Source organism: Anser anser (assembly GCF_964211835.1).
Source record: "Anser anser genome assembly, chromosome: 22".
NCBI lineage: Eukaryota > Metazoa > Chordata > Aves > Anseriformes > Anatidae > Anser > Anser anser.
This window is the reverse complement of record NC_139743.1, coordinates 9,491,269-9,511,164: the sequence shown is the minus strand read 5'-3', so window position 1 is coordinate 9,511,164 and position 19,896 is coordinate 9,491,269. Positions and strand designations below refer to the sequence as shown.

At 58.5% G+C, this 19,896-nt stretch overlaps 2 protein-coding genes across 7 annotated transcripts; one reads left to right on the top strand and one right to left on the bottom strand.

Moving 5' to 3' along the window:
• Window positions 1–40: 40 nt before the first annotated feature.
• Window positions 41–13,015, bottom strand: FAM118B (family with sequence similarity 118 member B). 5 transcript variants are annotated; one of them, XM_083808139.1, is made up of 10 exons: window positions 12,857–12,983; window positions 12,144–12,262; window positions 10,260–10,322; window positions 7,135–7,212; window positions 4,683–4,935; window positions 3,801–4,028; window positions 2,279–2,407; window positions 1,428–1,713; window positions 747–806; window positions 41–502 (listed from the first exon to the last, which is right to left on the bottom strand). In XM_083808139.1, the coding sequence occupies exons 4-10, from the start codon at window positions 7,203–7,205 to the stop codon at window positions 489–491; spliced, it is 1,041 nt and encodes a 346-aa protein (XP_083664265.1). In that variant the 5' UTR covers window positions 7,206–7,212; window positions 10,260–10,322; window positions 12,144–12,262; window positions 12,857–12,983; the 3' UTR covers window positions 41–488. The 5 variants fall into 5 exon arrangements, with proteins under 5 accessions (XP_083664265.1, XP_083664266.1, XP_083664268.1 ...); XM_083808140.1 differs by lacking the exon at window positions 10,260–10,322; XM_083808142.1 differs by lacking the exon at window positions 10,260–10,322 and having other exon boundaries at window positions 12,144–12,192; window positions 12,857–12,941.
• A 1,963-nt stretch (window positions 13,016–14,978) lies between these two features.
• Window positions 14,979–18,788, top strand: TIRAP (TIR domain containing adaptor protein). 2 transcript variants are annotated; one of them, XM_083808145.1, is made up of 6 exons: window positions 14,986–15,330; window positions 15,503–15,592; window positions 16,229–16,317; window positions 17,036–17,090; window positions 17,453–18,058; window positions 18,244–18,788. In XM_083808145.1, the coding sequence occupies exons 4-6, from the start codon at window positions 17,084–17,086 to the stop codon at window positions 18,288–18,290; spliced, it is 660 nt and encodes a 219-aa protein (XP_083664271.1). In that variant the 5' UTR covers window positions 14,986–15,330; window positions 15,503–15,592; window positions 16,229–16,317; window positions 17,036–17,083; the 3' UTR covers window positions 18,291–18,788. The 2 variants fall into 2 exon arrangements, with proteins under 2 accessions (XP_083664270.1, XP_083664271.1); XM_083808144.1 differs by lacking the exon at window positions 17,036–17,090 and having other exon boundaries at window positions 14,979–15,330.
• Window positions 18,789–19,896: the final 1,108 nt, after the last annotated feature.

Genomic DNA, 19,896 nt, shown 5'->3' with positions numbered 1-19,896 from the left:
GTGGAAGGTCTGAGCACAAACACAACACCAGCCCCCGGCGTAGCTGAACAGGCCTTTAATACGAGCTTCGACATACAAAATACTGTACAGTACAAAGGAAGGACTAGAAAACTAGAGCTTCAAGTAAAAAAAAAAGCTCAAGTTTCATTTTAAAGTGAAAGTACAGAATACAAAAGCACTAAGTGTGACATTACAGGAGGCTGCAGTTGAGGTGGGGAGAAAACAGTCCCCAGGCAAACGCACCCTTGATTAAAAAAAAAAAGACAGTTACTACATTAAATCAGGCAGCAGTCTGAGGAACCGGCCCAGCCCTCTGCCTCGTGCCTGATGCGTCTCTGCGAGTCTCAGTGCGTGTGGGCGAGAGCAGGAGCTCTGGACGGGGCTTTGCTCCTCCCCTGCACTGACCCGGGAGGCTGCAGGCTTCCACCGAGCTGCCGGTCCCGTCCCGGGGAGGTTCTGCGGCACTGCTGCTGGGGCACGGCCGACGCTCAAGTGCTGCGTCCTGTGCGGAAAGGCAAGGCTCCGTGAAACCTGCATGGGGCATCCTGGGCTCCCCTGGCACCTGGGGAGGCTCCGGCTGGGCGGAGTGGTGAGAGGGCGAGGGAAACGCCGCAGGGCAGGCGGGACCTCCCTGAGAGCCGCGCGCCGGGGCTGGCTCGGGAGGGCAGGCGGCGGTGCCCAGCTCTGTGCCCCAACACCCCGCTGCAGCCAAGGCTGCTCGCTCTGAGCTCGGGGGAAAACCTTACCTTTTATCTCGTCGTGGGCAGCGGCAGAGCCGTTCAGCTGCTGTCCCTCCTTAAGCACACCTAAAACGGAGCAGAGGGTAAGCACCAGGCGGAAAGGTGAGAGCATCAGAGGTGCCGAGCCCGTGTTTCTCTGGGAAGGCGGAGGCGCTGAGAGCGCTTCAGAAGTGATCGGTGCCAGGGATCTGAACGCAGCACTTAGTGCTGAGCAGTTTCACGTGACAGGCTCTCCTGCCTGGGTTTCACCTTCAGAACACGCACCAGCAAGGCTCTGGCTAGCAAACTTGTTTCTTTTTTCGGATTTTTATGATTAGTGAGATCTCTCATATGTAAAAGCATTAGCTTGGTCTGCACAGCACGCAGGTCACTGAGACCGAACTGTGAGACTGGAACGCTCTTTCCTTTCACTAGAAAGGGAATAAACAACATGAGCTACACCTCAAAAATTGAGTCTGGATGTGTTGGAAGCAGTAGCGCTGTTTTCACTGTATGAACATAACTGTGATTGTGTGAAAGTAAGCCCCAAATCCAACTGTGGTTGCAGACAATTCGGAAAAAAAAATAATGAGTAATATAGCACAGAGAAAAGGAGTCACGCTGCCTGCACTCCAGACATCACAACGACCATCAAGAACCGTGCTGCTGGGACAGGATGTCACCCGGCACTGCCTGCAGCCCCTGTACCTGTCCGACCCCGCATGGCGATCTCACTCGTCAGCCTCTCAAAGTACTCGGGCAAGTCTGCGTAGTCATCTCCATAGGAAATCACTTTAATCCCTTTGTCCAGCATGTTCTCACGGAGCTTCTTGAACTCATCCACGTCTCCTCGCCGCACAAGCATAAAGTGCTCCAGGTCTGACTTGTGCTTCACAGCTTCTAAAAACAGGGCTTGAAACGTGGTGTCATCAACAGTCCAACCACAGCCCAAGAAGAGGAATGACTTATTTTCATACAGCTTCTGAATCTCTCGCTTTAAAAAAAAAAAAAGAAAAGAGATGTTCTTAGTAAAGGCAAGTTTTATCTTCACAAGGTGAAAGACAGAGTACTTGGCTTCTAATTTAGGAGACTCTTCAGGAGCGTCACCATTCCCTCAGCCCACATGCAAATGTGGCGAGGTGTTTTTGCAGATTAGCTGGCTAGAGCAAGTTGCTCAGGACTTTGTCCCCTTTGTTCTATTTAAGAAAATCCAGGATTCTGATCACCCTGCGTGAGGCCCGGCTCTAAACTCATGTTTTACGCTCAGCTGAATCTTTGCCCGGTTTACACACAGGCTTGCCAGGGGCTGGAATGGGAAATGGAAGATTTGTACATGCAGAGTTCTTAAGATATGTAACCTCAAGTCAGCGAGCGCATGTTCGGAGGAGCTGCAACAATCGCGAGGTTTAGCGAGGGGCAGGTGACTGCTCTGGCAAACACCGGTTGGGGCAGGCTGGAAATTGTTCCTCGCTTTTTGACCCAGTGAAGCTAAAGGAAAAAGCAAAAGGAGCTTGTCGCTCCCTGCCGGTGTGCCGCGCAGAGCCAGCGAGGTGCCTCACCATGACCTCCGTGTTGCGCAGCACGTTCTGGTACCCGGCCGGGTGCAGCACTATGCCGCTCGGGTTCGTGTACACGCCGTGGATATGCAGGACGCTGAGCTTCCTCTTCTCTTGCGCCCACTCCAGCACCTGCACAAAACACGTGCCAGAAACGTTAGCGAGAGCAGACAGCTCAGCTTCCACCGAGTTGCTACGGGGATATTCCTTACTCAGGTCTCCTGCGTCTCCTGTTCTAGGATTGCTTCCTACCTCTTCAAGCGTTGAATTATGTGCTGTCACAAAGACAATTTTGAGAAGCTTCTCAATGAGGCAGCTTCTTTTTCGTGTTACATCTTATCTCCTCAAGGGGTCCCGAGTGCACGTCACAGCCTGCAGCGGCAGCCTGTTCCACTTGTTTGGTTCAACGCTTCAGCTGAACGGCTGATGCCACAGGAAGAGACCCAATCAATACACCGGACTCAACAGAAAAACGGGACAAACTCTAAATGTTATGTCAGCATGTTTCACGGGACTACAACGTGCATTTCTTGGCCCCTCTAGGCTCTGGGAAGATCTGAGAAAGCTCAGCAGCTGACCTTCATTCCAGAAAGCCACTTCCGTGGCTGTCCGCTTACTCCTACAGACTGCGGCCCATTTAAGCTTGCAATAATTAGAATGCTTATTTGTATCGCTCTAAGTCCTTCCAGCCATGTAGGTTAAGAGGTCACACAGGAAACGCGAAGCACAGAAATGAGTCAGAATGGAAAGAGACTAACAAGTACTTCACAGCACCGCACGGTGCGTGTGCACCAAACAAAGACACCGTGCTCTCCACGAAGAAAGCCCGCAGCGTGAGGACGAGGTGGGCGGGCGGCGGGGAGCGCGGGCTGTGCTGTTCCACGCTCTCATTTTCTGCCTGACCGCAGGCCTCCGGCCGCTGGGTAAGGAGGGAGGTTTGTCCGAGGCGAGCAGCTACAAACCCAGCAGCACGGCGGAACAAGCTGCAGCACAGGGAGGTACCGCACACAGAGCCACTCGGCCGTTTTGGGAAGAGCAGGGAGAGTGGGAGGGATGGGGGAGGATGAAAGCCCCCAGGAGCTGTCTCACAGGCTAGGGCCCTGAGAACGCTGTCACAACAAGCACTCATCGGTAAATGACCAAAATAGGCCGGCTTTGTCTCACTCGGGGTTCCTGGGTCAGTCAGACCTGTCAGTCCGAGCCTTATGTGGAAGCAAGGCTTGCGATACTTCAGCAAGGCCAAGCCACAAGTTTCGGGGACAGAGATCAAAGAAACGCCAGGCTCAAAGGCTCCTCCTGAGCAACGGAGGTCAGCCAGTGAGCGCGGCACTTCAGAAACAAGCCTGCATCTTCATGCCTCTGCTCGCTGCCCCCAGCTGTCAGAGCCTCTACATGGAGTTCGTCTAACAGCACGTAAATTCCCAGGGACACCCCCTTACACGGGCATAACAGCACACCCCACCGCTGCGCTGCCCTGTGCTGCCCCAGCTCAGTCCTGACTTCAGGAAGAACCGTCATCTTTTACCTTCTTTTCATCCGTCAGGTCAAGAGACTCCAGATGCTTCCCCTGGTGCGCCGCATACAGTTCCAGCAGGTTATCAAAGTTCGTGGTTAGCACGAGCGCCCCGTTTTCCATTAGGTGAAGCACAGACTGAAGCAGCTGTTTGCCAGAATCTTCCATTTTAGATTCCAGGTCATCAAACACCTCGTATAAACAGTCTTTGAAAAATGTTGAGCGAACATTGCTTGTGCGCTGAGAAGCGGAGAGAGATTAAGATCAGAGCCTGGTTTCTGTTAATATTTCATGCCAAATGAACACACAAAAACTCCCCACGTTTCTTGAAGGACTCTGCAAAGCCAGAGGGCCTTGCAAGGCAAACACAGTGCACTTCTATCAGATTTTTTTTCTTCAGGTTGAAAAGCAAGACCATGAGAACGTCTGAAAAGAGACATTCATCAGAGCACTGCTCCATCCAGACTCATCAACACAGCTCTGGGGTCAGAAATAAAGGAGCGTCACTCTCCACAACTGACCGCTGGGATTTCCTCTTGCCCTCTGGAGGCCCCCTGGCACGCTCATCATTACATATCCAGAAGCTGGTATGCACAGAGCCTGAGAACGAGACCTAAGCAGGCACAGGAGGGCACACGGCTGTTTAAGGGGACACACAGACGCCTCTTTGTGCTCCCGTTTGCTCCTGACGGTGCATCGGCCATGCAAATGCAGATGTGGCTCAGAGTCATCAGGCCCAAAGCACCGCCCCAGGAACCCAGCGCAGTACGAGCCCTTGCTCGGTTCCTTGCACATACGGTGCTCGCCGGAGGACTGGCGGATTTCCAAAAGCCAGTTCCTACGACAGGGGTGGGAATCTGGGACATTTACGTACCCTGCTCTAAGCACACTCACCGGAGACAGCTTCTGGATAAGGTCATGGGCAACGTGAACCAAGTTCTTGTCTTCGTGGAGACACTTCTGAAACCTTTTGCTCTCTTCATCTTCCAGAAGATCAAAGTCAATAGCAGCATCCAGGAGGGCCTGGATCAGCCCCTTCCAAGACTTCAGTGCTGGGACTTGGGGAGCGACCGCTGCGCTAATTCCTGTCCCAATCACCAGAACAAGCTCCCGAGGCTTCTTGGTTTTTAGGCTTGGCAGCAGCTTCCTGCAAGAGGGGAAAGCAGCACAGCTGGTAGCATCACACACAAAGGGATGTCCTGGGTCACGGCACATGCACACCAGGGACAAGACTGCCTAAATTTTGCGTCAGCACGTCCACTGGGGTTCTCCGATAAACAGAGGAGAGGCAACTCGGTGTCCCCTAAAGGCGGAGCCCAGCTCCACAGGTCGGTCTCAGATGCTCACGGCTGCACGGTACAGAAGTGCGACGGCACAGGGAGGGCCAAGGCAGCGCAGCACAACTTCGGAAGCACAGCTAAGTCACTTGAGTTTTACTGGTCGGGAGGGCCAGAAGTCTTGTGATTGACTGGAAGCTAATAGAAAAGCTGGAGGCACTGCAAAAGATGCAGCGAGCAACACAGAAAGTTGCTCGTCGATGTAGGGGCGCTTTTAAGGCACGGGCCGGTTTAAGGCCTCGTCCCGCATCAGGAAAGCACACATCAGAGCCCTGTGAGAGGAGCGAACGCAGCCGTCACTGTGCCCAGCCCAAACAGGTGCCCGACACCACAAAGCTTCCTCTGCCTTTACGCGACAGGGGCCAAGGGGGGGCTGAAGACAGCAGCCCTCTTTAGAGCAGCACAGAAAAAAGGAAGCGGGGGCTTCCTCCCAGCGCTCTGCCCTGGAAAGGCCCTTCCCACACCCCAACCCTCCTTGCTGAGAGGACTGCTAAGCCTGGGCGCTGCTGTGCCAGAAATCCCTTCCCTGTTATGTTTTCAGTGTCAGCGGGACACTCAAGGCCAATCTTCTACAAGGCCACGTCATAAGAAGAGTCTAATCGAAGGGCTGCCTGGCTATATGCTCCTTACCTGCTCCTCCTCCGCTATCCCTTGTTCCTGGCCTTACACCTGCACCGTGCTTTTAAATATGATGCTGTCAAACTTCCCTTAAGTGGACGTACTTCTCCCCATCCTGCTGTGCCTAAAGGCAGCCTGGCGGCGAGCTGCTTTTGTGAAGCGGGGAGGGACTGCAACTTCCCGGAGAACCTCGGCCTTGAGCAGAGCAGCAGCGCGGGGAGGCAGCTGGCTTGGAAGGACTGCTTTTATCTGCAGACATGTGATCCTCTGCAGGAATGGGAAAGGAAACAGACACCCCGCAGATGGAGCTTTGCCTTTTCTCCTCTACCGCCTAAGAAAACAAACGAGTTAACCTTTTCTTCAGAAGGACTTCACCGTTAGCTGCTGCGAACCAGTTCTAGATTTAGCGGGTTTTAGTCTGGGGACTGCAAGTCTCGCCTCCAAACACAGTATTCGTGCTAATGAACTACTATAAAAACACAACTAGAAACTTAGGTGCTGAAAGCCAACGGGCAACACATACCCAAGAAGAGACATTCTTTTCCTGCACTGACAAACAGACTCGTGATGTCCTGAGCAAGGACAAACGCCCGCCCAGCCTCTCCTGCTCATTTCATTCACTGGGCCAAACTGGAGACAAAGGCCAGAAGAGACAGAAAGTGTATTCCAGCACTCCGGAACCCATAAATAAACCAGGTGCGTGGAAGACAACTCCCTAGATGAATCAGCCTCTCCTTTGCGGGTGTCCACCATCTGCAGGTATGTCTTAATGCCAGAGCCGAGCCCATCACAGCAGCCGCAGTAACGACCTTGGCTGGAGAGAAGCGGAGGTACGCCCGGAGTTAGCACCATGCTCAAAATGGAGCAGGTCCCCACGCAGAGGACTGCAGGATGACCTACTTATCAGCACAGGCCGCCTCGAGAGGGGAATTATTTAGCCCTCACGTGCAGCGAAGTCCAAGTAATTTGAATAACTGCCAGCCCTCCTCGGAGCCACCATCCAGGCGGGGTGCAGGAGCACAACTGCCACAAAGAGGCCTGGTGCTGGGGGTGGGCAGCACCTGAGTGAGGGTTAACACCAAACAAAACCGCGGAGACAGCGCAGCAGAAGCAAGCTTTCTGTGCAACCATGCATCCTGCCTGAGGGGTTAAGAAAACGAGCAGCAAAGCAGTTCTTTGGCACATGCTTGGCATTAAGGCCTTTGTTCCACGCAGGGCAGGAAAACACTCGTTAGAGGGCAGGGCTAGAGACAGCGCACAGCTCGGCTCAGCAACTGGAACGGAACGACTGCTAAAGCTTTGTGCCAAACGTCATTCTCTTGAAAGAATGATGCAAGATTACAGAAAAAGCTCTTAGGAGAAGGAATTCGCTGGAGTACAGTTAAATTTACCTGGGCTTTTTTGCAGGTGGCATCCCATCTTCCAATAATGTGTCTTTACCCAGGCTCACGGTAGAAGCCATCCAGTTTCTATAGTAGACAAATCACCACAAGCAAAGTCACTACATGCACGCAACCCGACGCGGAGCACACCGCAGGTTTTTGTTCGGCCAGCTCGGAAGGGGCAGGTAAACACCCAGCTTTGTTATCTTTATGACACCGCCTTTGGGCCAAGAATCGCGCTTCCTTGGCTCTGCACTTTGCACGTCGGCTCTCGTCCGCCTCCTCAGCTTCTTTTACGACCAGGTTTGCTAAGAGCGCCTGGCCGCTCTGTCCGCAGGGCGCCGGAGAGCCGGGAGAGCCGTCCCGCGGGCGGCGTGCCGCTGCCCCTCGGAGCCCGAAGGGACGACGCCTCCGGCGGCGGCAGCACCCCCACCTCGCCGCGCGCAGCGCTGCCAGCCCCGCCGAGGGCTGGGCGCCGAGACCCCGGCGTCCGTCGTGTGCCGGCACCACGCTCCTGCCCCGCACGCCCCGCGCGCCGCAGGGCCCCGCCGTCACGGTTATGAAGGCGGCTGAGCGCGCGCCGCAGCCTTCGTTTCACCCCGGCCGTCCTCCTGTGTCCGACGGCCCCGCACCTGGGGGCGGCGCCGGCCCCCTCCCGAGATGCTGCGTGCTGGAGAACTCGCTGCCTCAGGAGCGGCAGGAGGGGAGCAGCACGAGATCTGCGCTGGCTACAAAAGGCTGCCGAGAGGACTTCATTCTCCAGCGACGAGGGAAGGATTATCAGCCCGCCGTACCGCTAGACGCGGTGGGGTCCGACCTTAAAGCCGACAGAAGGGAGGCCACGTTCCCAAGAACTCTTCCAACAGCCCATTACGTAAAATACAGAAGGCCTGCCAGCAAACGCTCCTCTCCCACTTGCTTCTCCAAAATAAGTATTCAAACGGAAAGAAAGCAGAGAGGTCTATTCGCCCCTATCTGTTGTTCCTGCCAATTGCAATGACGAGTCCAACAATTCTGGTTTCTGTTAAGCCAGCGGCAGGCTTTTGCCAAATGGGAAGGTACAAAAGCAAGCGGCCTGCAGCGCCGGCCCCGTCCAGGTACTGCAGCCTCTCGCTGTCCCGCAGCCGCAGGGAGAGCCGAGCGCTTGCTCTCCACACGAGGCACCTGCAGCCTCTTCACCAGCTCCAGGAGCAGAGCTGCAGCACTCAGACATAACGCACAGGAAAACCCTACCCAGGCAGGAAACCTCGGCTGGGCCGTAAGCGTGAGCAGGAATCACGTAGGAGATTGCCCCAGGCATCTCGGTAACTCGTCTTTTCGTGCTGGATAATGGGAACGGGACAAGCCGCCGCTCACAGGAGCAGTGCTGACAGCGTGCTCGCTGGCCTGCCGTTTGTCAGCCCTTCCGAAAACCTGCACCGCAAGGCAATGCCTGGCGGAGGGCAGCTGGAGAGCCGGTCGTGGCACTCTGCCTCCTGAACCCCCACCCAGCACACGCTGCCCGCCACCTAAATAATCACCTTCATTGTGCGTTCAAGCTCAGATTTAAGAGCAAACTTTTAAAAAGCACTCGGCAGGCGAGGAGTCAGGCTCCAGCCAGCCGGGCTTACGCACCCCACACTTGGGAGCTCCTCCACCGCACACCCTTCTGAACGTTGTACCCTGCGTTAAACCCGTGGCAGGGCCCGACTGCACCTTTACGCTGTTCCAGGAACCCCGACAGGAGGCTGTCTCCTGCTTTCAGCCCCCGTGCCCCCCCGACACCCACCCGGGCAGCCGTCGGGCCCTGGCGAGAACTATTTCGGGGGGCAGCTGCCAGGGAAGCCCACGCTCTGAGCGGCGCTGCCTGGTGGGCGGGAGGAAGGAAGCGGGGACCACGCACACGGGCACTGCTCGGGCAGACGGTCGGACAGGCAGTGACGTGGAGCTCACCGCGAGCGGAGGCAGCCAGGGCAGGACACAAAAGACCGAGGGGAAAAAGCCCCGTCAGGAGGGAAAGGTCTCCCAGTTTTGCTCAGGTGATCCTTCCGGAAGGACAGATTGCTCCGCAAAGCCAGCCAGGTTTTAATTAACGGCGTAAAGAAAGAGCAAACATTTCAGATGAGCTAGGGACTGAAGCACAGGCCCGTCGTGAACTCGAATATTTAAGGAAGTTTGTACAAAGCGACACGCAGAGCTCCCAGCGCTGCCCGCGTTTGCCCTCGCTTCTCTCCTAGGCAGCACACGTAACAGCCACGGGTAAAATCCTCCCCAAAATACCCGTTCCTCAACTGGTTGGGTTTACAGATGTAATTCACCTTTATACTGGCTTTACGCTGCAAATTATCTGTTCTCTGAGACTCAAAACCCAGGCCTATCTATAAATCCCTACCCGGGCCGCCCCGTGTTTTGCTTGCTCACAAATTCGCTAACCCCTTGCCCCACCACCGCTCGCATTTTGCTCCTCTTACACGTACGCAGTATTTGGAACAGCACAGGGCGGCTTAATTTTTAAGTGACTCTAAAGCATTGAGGACATTTCAAAAGTCATTTTGAACTTCAGAAAAAACATCCCTTAGAGTTACCAAGAATTAGCTTTCTAATACCATGAACTTCTATTTTCATCTCTACTTACTGCAGATAACCAAAAAGAAAGAAAAAAAAAACAAACACAAACAATGTCTGGACTTCTCCTGTCTCCAAAAAAGTGCTGTTTGTTCAGAGCTTTAACAACAGCAAAGCTCTTCCTAGCTACAGATTATTTCTCTCAAGATCAAGTCTTGGAAATTCAGCCAGGAAATGTAAATCTCCGGATTTGCAGCCTGGGAGAGGATCTGCTCTCCTGGGGGACAGATCTCGCAAGCACAACCACGTTCTGGCCAAGGTAACTAAAATTAAATAGCATTATCTCAGAGCACGGCACCACTGCTGCGTGGAAAATCCTGCACAGGGCACCTGGCAGTGACCGACTGTGCCGTGAGCGTCCCATGGAGAGGACGGAGACGGGATCTTGCAAGACAAGAAGCACTTCTCCAGCTTCCTCCTTGAAATGTCCAGAGCTCTCCAGGTACTTAGACTGCAGTAAGCTGGAGGCAGCACAAACACCGCCCTCGGCTCTCCCTCCCCCTCCGCGCCTCGGAAATTTGTTAATTTACCTTAGAGCCTCTGAGGTACAGCTAGCTCCTGCTGACTGTAGGAGGGAGTTTGCTGATTCATCGCTAAAAGCAAAATAGCGGAACAGAAGGCAAGAGAAAACAGTTAAGGAAAAAAGAGAGAGGGTATAATGTCACTTCCTACTTTTTATTTGGAAACAAAGCACCGTGATGAACACCGAATCGATGCTCTGTGCTCCCGGGACAGGCTTTCCCAAGGAACTGTTACCTTCAAATGATACGCAAGCTGCCGGCACTGAACAAACCTTCTTCCACTGAAGAAGCTTTAACAACAACAATTCCATGTTTAATACAAAGACGCATCCAAGGAGACAGCTGTGAAACACATGAAACACAAAGACCTAGCAGAGGCTGTGCCAAATTAACGTTGACATTCGCAGGGTATTTATGTACAAAACACCCACGCTAACTCGATCAAACAAGTGGATCGGGAGGGACCACGCTGCGGGAGGGACCACGCTGCTCACTGCTCGGTGTCACTGCTCAGTGTCTGGCCCCTGGGCGCAGAGCCACCCTGGAAGATTTACGAGGCATTTTCTCTCCGCACGCATCACCTACAGGATGGGCTGTGGATGCCCTCTGTTTGCCTGCACACTCAGCAGCCAGTACACAAGTCAACTACACTTGAGGACCTGAATATTTAAAGTTTAAGCAAATTAAAAAAAAAAAAAATGTTCTTCCAGCTCGGTGCTCTTCAGTGAGGAGCTGTTCCGTGACAGACTCACGCTGGGTGGCATCCCCTAAGGGTGCTGCTGCAGGCAGCTGACAAGATATAAACACACAGAGCCCCGCTGATTAACGGTATTTTAACACCATAAGGTATAACCAGTCGCTTCCTATCCATTTCTAGAGATTGAAAAGTTGAGTTCGTGGCTGCGAAGGCGCAGGGTAAAGCGGGAGCCCTCCAACGTTTTTGGCTGGGCCCAGCCGCCAGCAGCACACGCAGCAGCAGGGAGCAGACCCGGCTCCTTCGATGGGCACGCCTCACACTCCTGCCAGCCCTGCATCTGTCATGGGCTCGAAACTCCGGCGCTGCAACATCCACATATTAATCCAACAGAAACGCTCAAAGTACAGAGCTAATTAGCGAAGCAAGTACAAATCCTCTGCTCATCTATTATTTTTAGCTCCTTTGAGAGCCACCAGCGGGGGCCCAATTCAGAACTGCTTTCTAAACTAAGCTGCTTTAAGACGCTGGGAATAAGGCAAATATTATAGTTTAAAACTCGCCATGTTTCAGGTAGGAGAACCCGGAAGGAAGTCAGCGAGCTGTCCTTGGCCGATTCCTGAGCACTGCCCTTCCACACAGGCGCTGCGGTTGCAGCAGGCTCATGAGACCCTTCCTTTCCTTCTGACACCCATGGCAGGGTCAGACTGCAGGCGCAGCGGGGACCTGCCAAGCGAACAGAACAAGCCCTGCTCTGCTTGCACCGACGCATGAACCCTCTGCCTCCTCTGATACCAAGTCAAAGCGACACCCAGCAGCCGAGGTCTTAATTAATAGTGCAGTTCTTCGCATGAGTCGAATTCCCCCTGGCTGCATTAAACGTCACCGACTGAAGCCTTCAGGAGGTCTGTACCCTAACAACAACGCCGCACGGGACAGTGGCTGATGGGCTCCAGACGAAGGCGTTCAGACACAGGCTCCCCGTCTTGGGGCTGTGCCCAAGGCCAGGCTGGATGGGGCTGGGGGCAGCCGGGGCTGAGGGGAGGTGTCGCTGTCGCTGCCCGCGGGACAGGGGGGGACTGGGTGGGCTTTGAGCTCCCCCCTAACCCAACCACTCCGTCGGTCCGCCGGCCTCGGGCAGGACCCACCTGGGGGCTGGGGCTCGCCCTGCCGCAGAGCCCCCCCGGCAGCCGCCTCACCTTTCCTCCTGCGTCGCCCCCTCCTCGCCGCCAGCCGCCTCCGCTACATCTGCGGGGAAAGGAAAGGAAGAAGTTCTTTTCAGCGGGTGGCCGCCCTGCAGTGTTTTCAGGGGGAAACACTGAAAGGAAAACAAACAAAAAAAACACGTTTTGTGCGGGGGGGAGGGGGGGGGCAGAAGGCTCTCAGAGCGGGGCGGCTGAGGTGCGGCACCAGGACCCCCCCAGCCCCTCAGGACCCCCCTGGCCCCTCAGGTCCCCTCACGTTCCCTCAGATCTCCCCCCGGCCTCTCAGGCTCCCCCCCAGTCCCCTCAGGCTCCCCCCCAGTCCCCTCAGGTTCCCCCCCCCATCCCCTCAGGACCCCCCCATCCCCTCAGGTTCCTCCATGTCCCCTCAGATCCACTCCCCTACTCCCTCAGGACCCCCCCCGTCCCCTCAGGTCCCCTCACATCCCCCCCCCCGGCCTCTCAGGTTTCCCCCCGGTCCCCTCAGATCCCTCCCGGCCCCTCGGGAGCCCTCGGGAGCCCTCGGGAGCCCTCGGGACCCCCTCGGGACCCCCCCCCGCCCCCCCCCCGCCATGGCGGCCCCGGGCTCCCCTCAGCGCTGCCGCCCCCCCCATCCTCGCGCGCGACCCCGGCCCGCCGTCACCACGGCAACGCCCGCGCTGTCGCCATGGCAACGCTCCCCCCTCCCCGCCCTCCCTCCCCGCACGCACCTGGCGCCGCGCGCCCGGCCCCACGAGGAGACGCCCGGCCGCCGCCGCGCCCCGCGCAGGCGCGCCGCGGCCCCGCCCCCGGCGAGCTCCGGGGGCGCAGAACGGAAAGCGATTGGCCCGCCCCCTTCGCCACCGCCATTCCATTGGCTCGTAGAGAAAGGGGCGGGACTTTCCTCCTGGAGGTGGGGGGAGAAGGGGGCGCGTGCGTGAGAATTAGCTTTGTTCTCACGAGACTTCGAGGAGGCCTAAAAGGGGCATGCGCATGCGCATGGCAGTTGGGCTCTGGGCACGGTGCGGGGAGGTTCGCTCTTGTGCCTGCCCGCGCGAGGGAGCTGGGGCCGGGTGGGGTAGGGGGAAAAAGCTGCCAGTTGCTGGGCACCTCGCGTGCTGCTTGTGCCCAGGACGGCCCCGCGGGTGCTGGGTGCTCCTTCGGGGCGTGCCGGTGCTCGGGGTTTGCAGGTGGGGCTGGTTCACGCAGCCCGTGACTCACCGTGCCGCGGGGCACGGCCTCGGGCGTGGTGTGGGGCCTCCCCGCCGCGTGCTGGGGTGGCAGCCGCGGTGGAACCACTGCTCCCAGGTCACGTCTGAGTGAACACGTTTTTAATATCATTAAGTGTTTTTAAAATTTTCCTGTAAAGTGCTGTTTAAAGTAGAATACTAGTAAATATTTTTCAAGATACTGTGGAGCTGAATAGCCTCTGACCTGGGTTATTCCATAAATAAAGGAATGGAAAATTCTCATTTAGAACTCATGGTGTTTTGTTGTTGTTGTTGTTTGTCATTTTTGAGGAGAAAAAAAAAGATTTAGTAACGGACCAAGCGCTGCCTCACAACCTCTTTCCCTCTTGCAGGAATCCCGGCAGGCGTTGGCTCCATTTCAGAAGCCTTTGAGCGTTCCAACAGCAGGAGGGCTGAGCGAAGCGGCGCGGCGTTAAAAACCTCGCCAGCTGCCCCGGAGCGCGGCTCAGCCCTGGGTTCCTTCCATCCCCACCCGCCCCGTGCTCCGCGGTGCGAGGGGCAGCTGGGTGCCCGCGGGGCTCACAGGGAGGCGTTTCCTACGGCACGGGGCAGCGGCTGGGGGCTGCCCCCGTCGCCCGGCGGGCGTTGTGCCCGCCGATTGCACCAGCCGGTCTGTCCTCTTGCTGGAAGCCTTGGGTGAGTGGAGGTGGAAATACTGCTGGAAGAAAGCCCTGCCTGACAGCTCCAGGCGGTTGCCAGCATTGCGGAACCAGCCCACACCCAGCCACAGCTCCTCGAGGACCTGAGGGGCGATGGAGACCCCGCGAACTGGGAGGGCATGGCGGGGCAATGGGGGCCGGCCCTGACAACCCCCCTGCTCACCCATTCTTGGGTTGCTTTGCAGGTGGAAAGGCAAAAAAATCCCCCGAGCACAGCTCCTCACCCCCCCGGTAAACCCCTTCACCCCTTGCAGGCTCCACCAGCGGATCGGAGCTGACAGGTGCCTGAATTTGGGGTAGGGGCTGAGTGGTTGCTGCTGAGGGGGCGCAGCAGCCCCAGGGGCCGGGGTGTGCACGGCGTCCGTCGTTCTGCTCCGGGATGAACGGCGTCAGAGCTGCTGAGCCCCTGCAGGAGCTGCAGGGCTGTTGTGGTGATGCTGAGGGCGGAACCGTCCCGCGCTCGCCCCAAACGCGGGGGCCAGGGTGAAGATGGGGCTGAGGCCGTCGGCTGCTGCTGTGCAGATGGGGGCCTTTGTGGGAGCGGTGTTGGGAGCTGTGCTTCGTGGCGGGGATCAGCTTAGCTTGGGGCTGGGAAAGCGCCAATTTAAGCGTTTGGAGGTGGGTTCCTGCATTGCCAGCATGGGGGTAAACACCCCAAAAAGGCACATGGGGGGGGCACATTTGTGCTCTCCCCACGGCAGTGTGATGATCTCAGGTGGGATGTGGGGATCTCTAGTTTGTGTGGGGATTGTGGCGGAGAAGCACCTTGTTTGCTGCCCTCAGCTCCTGCTTTGCGCAGGGCTGCTCTGCCTGAGTGCCCTCGCCCCTGCGCAGCAAGCAAGGCAGGGGATTAACCCCCCCTACACCCCCCCAAGCATGTCTGTAGCCCCCCCACGTTCCTCAAGGCGAACGATTACAAAACCTGATGTCAGGCAAGGCAAAACATGCCTGAGCTCGCATCTGTCTGGCCGTGCCGTTTTTCGGCACTTGGAGCCAGGGACAGGAGAAGGGGGGCTGGGGAAATCGGGGCCCCTGGGGGATGCGCGGGGGGACGGAGGCCGGCTGCCAGCCCCGAGGCGCCGTCCTCGCCTGTGACCGTGCTGGCAGGGATGGCCCTGCCGTGGCGGATGTGGGAGGGAGGGAGGCCCCGGGGAGGGCTGGCCTCCTGGCCGAGGATCGCTGCCGACTTCCCCTGCCTCCGCTTCCGCACCTGAGCCGCCGGCTGCTCCGCTCGGCAGCGGCGCCCCAGCCCCACGGCGGGCCCCGGCGGGACGGGGCGGCTCCTCCACGCTGCCGGTGGGTGCCCCTGTGCCCCCCTCGGGGCGGAGGGGACGGGACGGGGCCTCCGCCGGGGACCACGGAGGGCCGAGGAGGAAGCTGCAGGGATCGCTCAGCCTCGCTGTTCGCGGCGGATCCCATTAGGCTCCAGAGTGAACGTGCCCTACCTGACTGCTCCTTTCCCACCTAGGTGATCCTGCTGCCTCCCGCAGGCCATGCTGCCGGCCCGGGGCTGACGTATCCCCCTTCCCTGTGCCGGTGCCTGTCTGCTGCATCCCAGGTGGGTGTCCCCAGCTCCTGGCCCCGCTGAGCCGTTTGCGGTCTGCTCTCTAAAGCTGCGCTCGCGCTTTTTTTGCTATTACTAAGCAGGGGCTTGCCTGGGGAGTGTGGTTTCCGTGGGCGAGGTGGTGCGTGCTGCACCACTGCTGCTGGGGCGCTTGTGGGACCGTGGGCTTTGCCGGTGCTCACCCAACACCGTACTCCTTTCTTTTTTTGGGGGAAAGGCTCTGGTGTGACTCAGGGTACTTTATTTCGGAAGAGGTGATGCAAGCATGGAAAACTGCAGAGCGAGGGGAGGTGTTGAAATGAGCAGGGGCATGCTGGCTCCTCGTGCTTGTCCACCTCCTCTGGCTGCTGCTCGCGTGCACGGGAGCGTGCCCCTCACCTGGGTCAGTGCGGGTGAGCCCCAGAGCATCCCCGATGCCTCTGAGGCCTCCCCTGGTTTTCATCCTCACCTGGTGCCCACCGGGCACAGGGAGCCGCCAGGTTCAGATGTGCTTTTTTGGGGGGAAGCACCCATCAGGCACGAGGTGCCGGGCTGAGCATCACTGAGGGTGCGCAGATGCAGACCGCAGAGAGCAGCGCTGCCGTTTGAGGGGCATGCGGGGGCTGATCCCCTCTTCTCCTGTCCCTACAGGGTCCTCTCCCATCCTCAGACTCTGTCTGGCCCCGCTCTGGGAATGAGGGTCTCTGCCGCCCCTCAGCTCTTGGCATCGCGCGCTGCAGGTGAGGGTCTTGCCCGGGTAGGGTCCCAAAATGTGGTGCTCGGGAGCAAAGCCCTGGGAGGGCAGAGCTGGGGGGGTTCAGCGATCGTGAGGGCTCACAGAGACGCTGCTTAAAGGCGTGTCTGGGGCCAGGTCCCAAGTGTTGCTCTGCGGGAAATTTTGGGTGAGCGTGGGGTCTGTCCCCGCGGGGGCTCAGCGCCAGCACAGGGAGCGGTGCCGGTGTTTTCTAGGAAGGCTCGGCTTGAGGCTGGAGCCTGGCCGGGTCACACAGCGCAGGCGCGGAAGCATTGGGCAATGCCAACGTGTTGCTACGGCACGTGCCAGCGGCAGGCGGGGAGGCAAAAGCTGGGGCTCCCCTGCTCCTCGTCCCGCAGCAAGGAGTTTGGGGCGACAAATCGAGCTGACCGGCGGCTGCCCCGGCTACGTGCCCCTCCCCAAGCCCCCTTTTCCCACCCGATCCCCCAGGCTGTGGTGAGGCACCCGTGTGCAGCCTGCGCTGAGCACAAGGGGAAGTGAGCCTGTTCCTCTGTTCCTTTCGCTAAAGCGTGTTTAGAGGAATTGGTCCCCTGGGGCGGGTGCTGCGGCTGCATCCCAGCACGAGAGCAGCCCTGCGTGCTTTGGGGACGAGCCCCCCGCAGCTGCGCCTCTGTGGGGTGCCACCAAGCTGAGCGTCCCCGGGCGCATCGTGCTTTCTCCCCCCGCCCCGTTTCTGCCTGCAGGAGAGGTTTCATGTGGGAGATCGGCGGCTGAGCGGCACGCTGCCTGTTATGGCTGGTGAGCGCGGGGTCGGTCGCTTTGCTGGGACGGGGGGGAGCTGGGGTGGGGGGAACCGGCCCCGTCTGTGTCTGCTGGCCTGGGGGAGGCTTCGCTGCTCCGCCGTGGGTGAGGAGAAGTGGGGAAGAAGCCCCGTGGCTCTCCGGCAAAACGTGGGGATGCCCGGAGCCCGGCAGTCGGGTGGCGGATCGATGCGAGAGCATCCAGACTTCAGCCGAGTGCTTCGGGGCGTAAGGCGAAGGGCTGCTCGGGGGATGCGGCTTGGGGTTCAGGGTGGCTTTTTGGGGCCAGGCTTGAGGTCTGGCACAGCTCTGAGATTTCCCCCCCCCAAGAACCTCCCCGCTGTCCCCCTGCCTCCACAGGGTGGTTTAGGCGGCTCCTGCAGAAGCCCAAGCAGAGCTCCAGCTGCACGGGGAGCAGTCGGAATGCCAGCACCGGGTGTTCGGCTTCCTCATCACCCTCCTCCTCCTCCTCGGCCAGGAGCTCCAGCTCCTCCGCCGGCGCTGCCGTGGCTCGGGCTGGCCGCCCGGCACCAGTGGACATCAGCAGCTCGGGCAGCGCCCGCTGGGCCAAGAGCTACGACGTGTGCATCTGCCACAGCGAGGTGGACCTGGAGTTTGTGGAGGAGCTGGTGTCCTACTTGGAGAGCCAGCCGCAGAGCTTCCGCTGCTTCCTCCAGCTGCGGGACGCCGTGGCGGGCAGCGCCATCGTGACGGAGCTGTGCGACGCCGTGCAGAACAGCCACTGCTGGGTGATGCTCATCACCCCCAGCTTTCTCCAGGACCCCTGGTGCAAGTACCAGATGCACCAGGCGCTGGCTGAGGCCCCGATGGCCAACGGGCGCACCATCCCCGTGCTGAAGGACATCGACAGGAAGGACTACCCCAGGGAGCTGCGCAATCTTTACTACATCTCCACGGTGCTCAAGGAGAACAGCTTCAGGCAGATCAGAGACACTGTCCTGCACTGTGAGTACCCCTCGTACCGTGGGAGGGGACGCTGCCCGTCTCCCCAAATATCCCTTAGATGTGGAGTGGGGAGGGAAAGGCCACAGGAAAGGGCTCGGTACTCGTGCCCCGTTCTTGTAATTTGTTTACGTAGTTTATCGGAGATCCATCAGCATGCTGACAGGGCCTGTCCACTGCCTCCGCAGACCTGGAAGAGCTGTGCCGGAGCTCTGCGAGCGGGACTGAGCAGTGACACTGAGGACACGGGCACCTGGGCGAAGGTGGAGGCATCTCTGTGGGCATTTCAGAGCCGTGGAAGTCACCGGGCACGGAGCTACCGGAGCCTGGGGATGAAGCAGCGCCGCTCGGGGCAGACCTGGGACCTGAAGGCGGGGAAGCCCCCGCACCCATGGGCCAGCAGCAGCTCAGCGTCTGCCACGTCCCCGTGACGCTGCCAGGCTGCCGTTGCGCCTGCACCCTGCCCTGCTGCCCCGCCGTGGGGTTTGGTCTCAGTGGGGACGAGGATGGGGACAGCGCGTTTCTTGAGGTCACACAAACACTAAGCTCCCACCTAGGGTGGGTTCAGCACACGTGAGGGGTCCTCAGCATCCTCCAGCGTCGTCCCCCAGGGGTGAGGATGCTCGGGGAGGTTGGACACTCCTGTACCCTGCATGAGCTGACATCACTGGAGCGTGTTTGCACTGGTTGATTCAGGTTGCGTGTGGAGAAATGCACAAGTTTTATTTTTTAATCCCTGTCTGATGTGTGGTGGTTTTTTTTTTTGTTTTCTGTTGTTTTTTTTTTTTCTTCATGTGGGGGTCTATAAGGAGCCCTGGGTGGGTGGCTGGCCATTGCCTGGGTTGGGTAGGGAGGCCCTGACACCTCCTCGCACCCCGTGGGAGGGAGGGTGCTGTGGGTGCTGGTGGCTCCTGCCAAACACCAGTTGCAGGCACCTGCAGGTGCATGGGGGTCTGGGGCCACGGCTGTGGGGCTGTGGGGCCACGGGGGTACAGGCTGGGGGCTCTAGGGCCTGAGGCCACAGGGCCCTGGGGGCCATTGGGCTGCGAGGCCTGGAGCTACAGGGCTGGTGCTGTAGGACTGCGCTGATGGGGCCTGGAGGCACGGGGCTGCGGGACTGTGGGGCCATAAGGGTCTACGAGGCTGGAGATGTAGGGCCGGGCTATGGGTCTGTATGTGCCCACAGCCCCGTGAAGCTGGAGCTATAGGCCTGGGATATGGATATTTATGTGCCCAAGGAACTGTGAGGCTGGATCTATGGGGCAGGGGCTGTGAGGCGTGGAGGTGTAGGGCTGGTCTGTGGGTGTATACGTGCCCGTGGCCCTGTGAGGCTGGATCTGTAGGGCAGGGATATGGGTGTACATGGTCCCACGGCCCCATGAGGGTGGCTCTATAGGGCAGGGATATGGATGTACATGGTCCCACGGCCCCATGAGGGTGGCTCTATAGGGCAGGGATATGGGTGTACATGGTCCCACGGCCCCATGAGGGTGGCTCTATAGGGCAGGGATATGGGTGTACATGGTCCCACGGCCCTATGAGGCTGGATCTGTAGGGCAGGGATATGGGTGTACATGGTCCCACGGCCCTGTGAGGCTGGATCTATAGGGCAGGGATATGGATGTACATGGTCCCACGGCCCCATGAGGGTGGCTCTATAGGGCAGGGATATGGGTGTACATGGTCCCACGGCCCCATGAGGGTGGCTCTATAGGGCAGGGATATGGGTGTACATGGTCCCACGGCCCTATGAGGCTGGATCTATAGGGCAGGGATATGGGTGTACATGGTCCCACGGCCCTATGAGGCTGGATCTATAGGGCAGGGATATGGGTGTACAT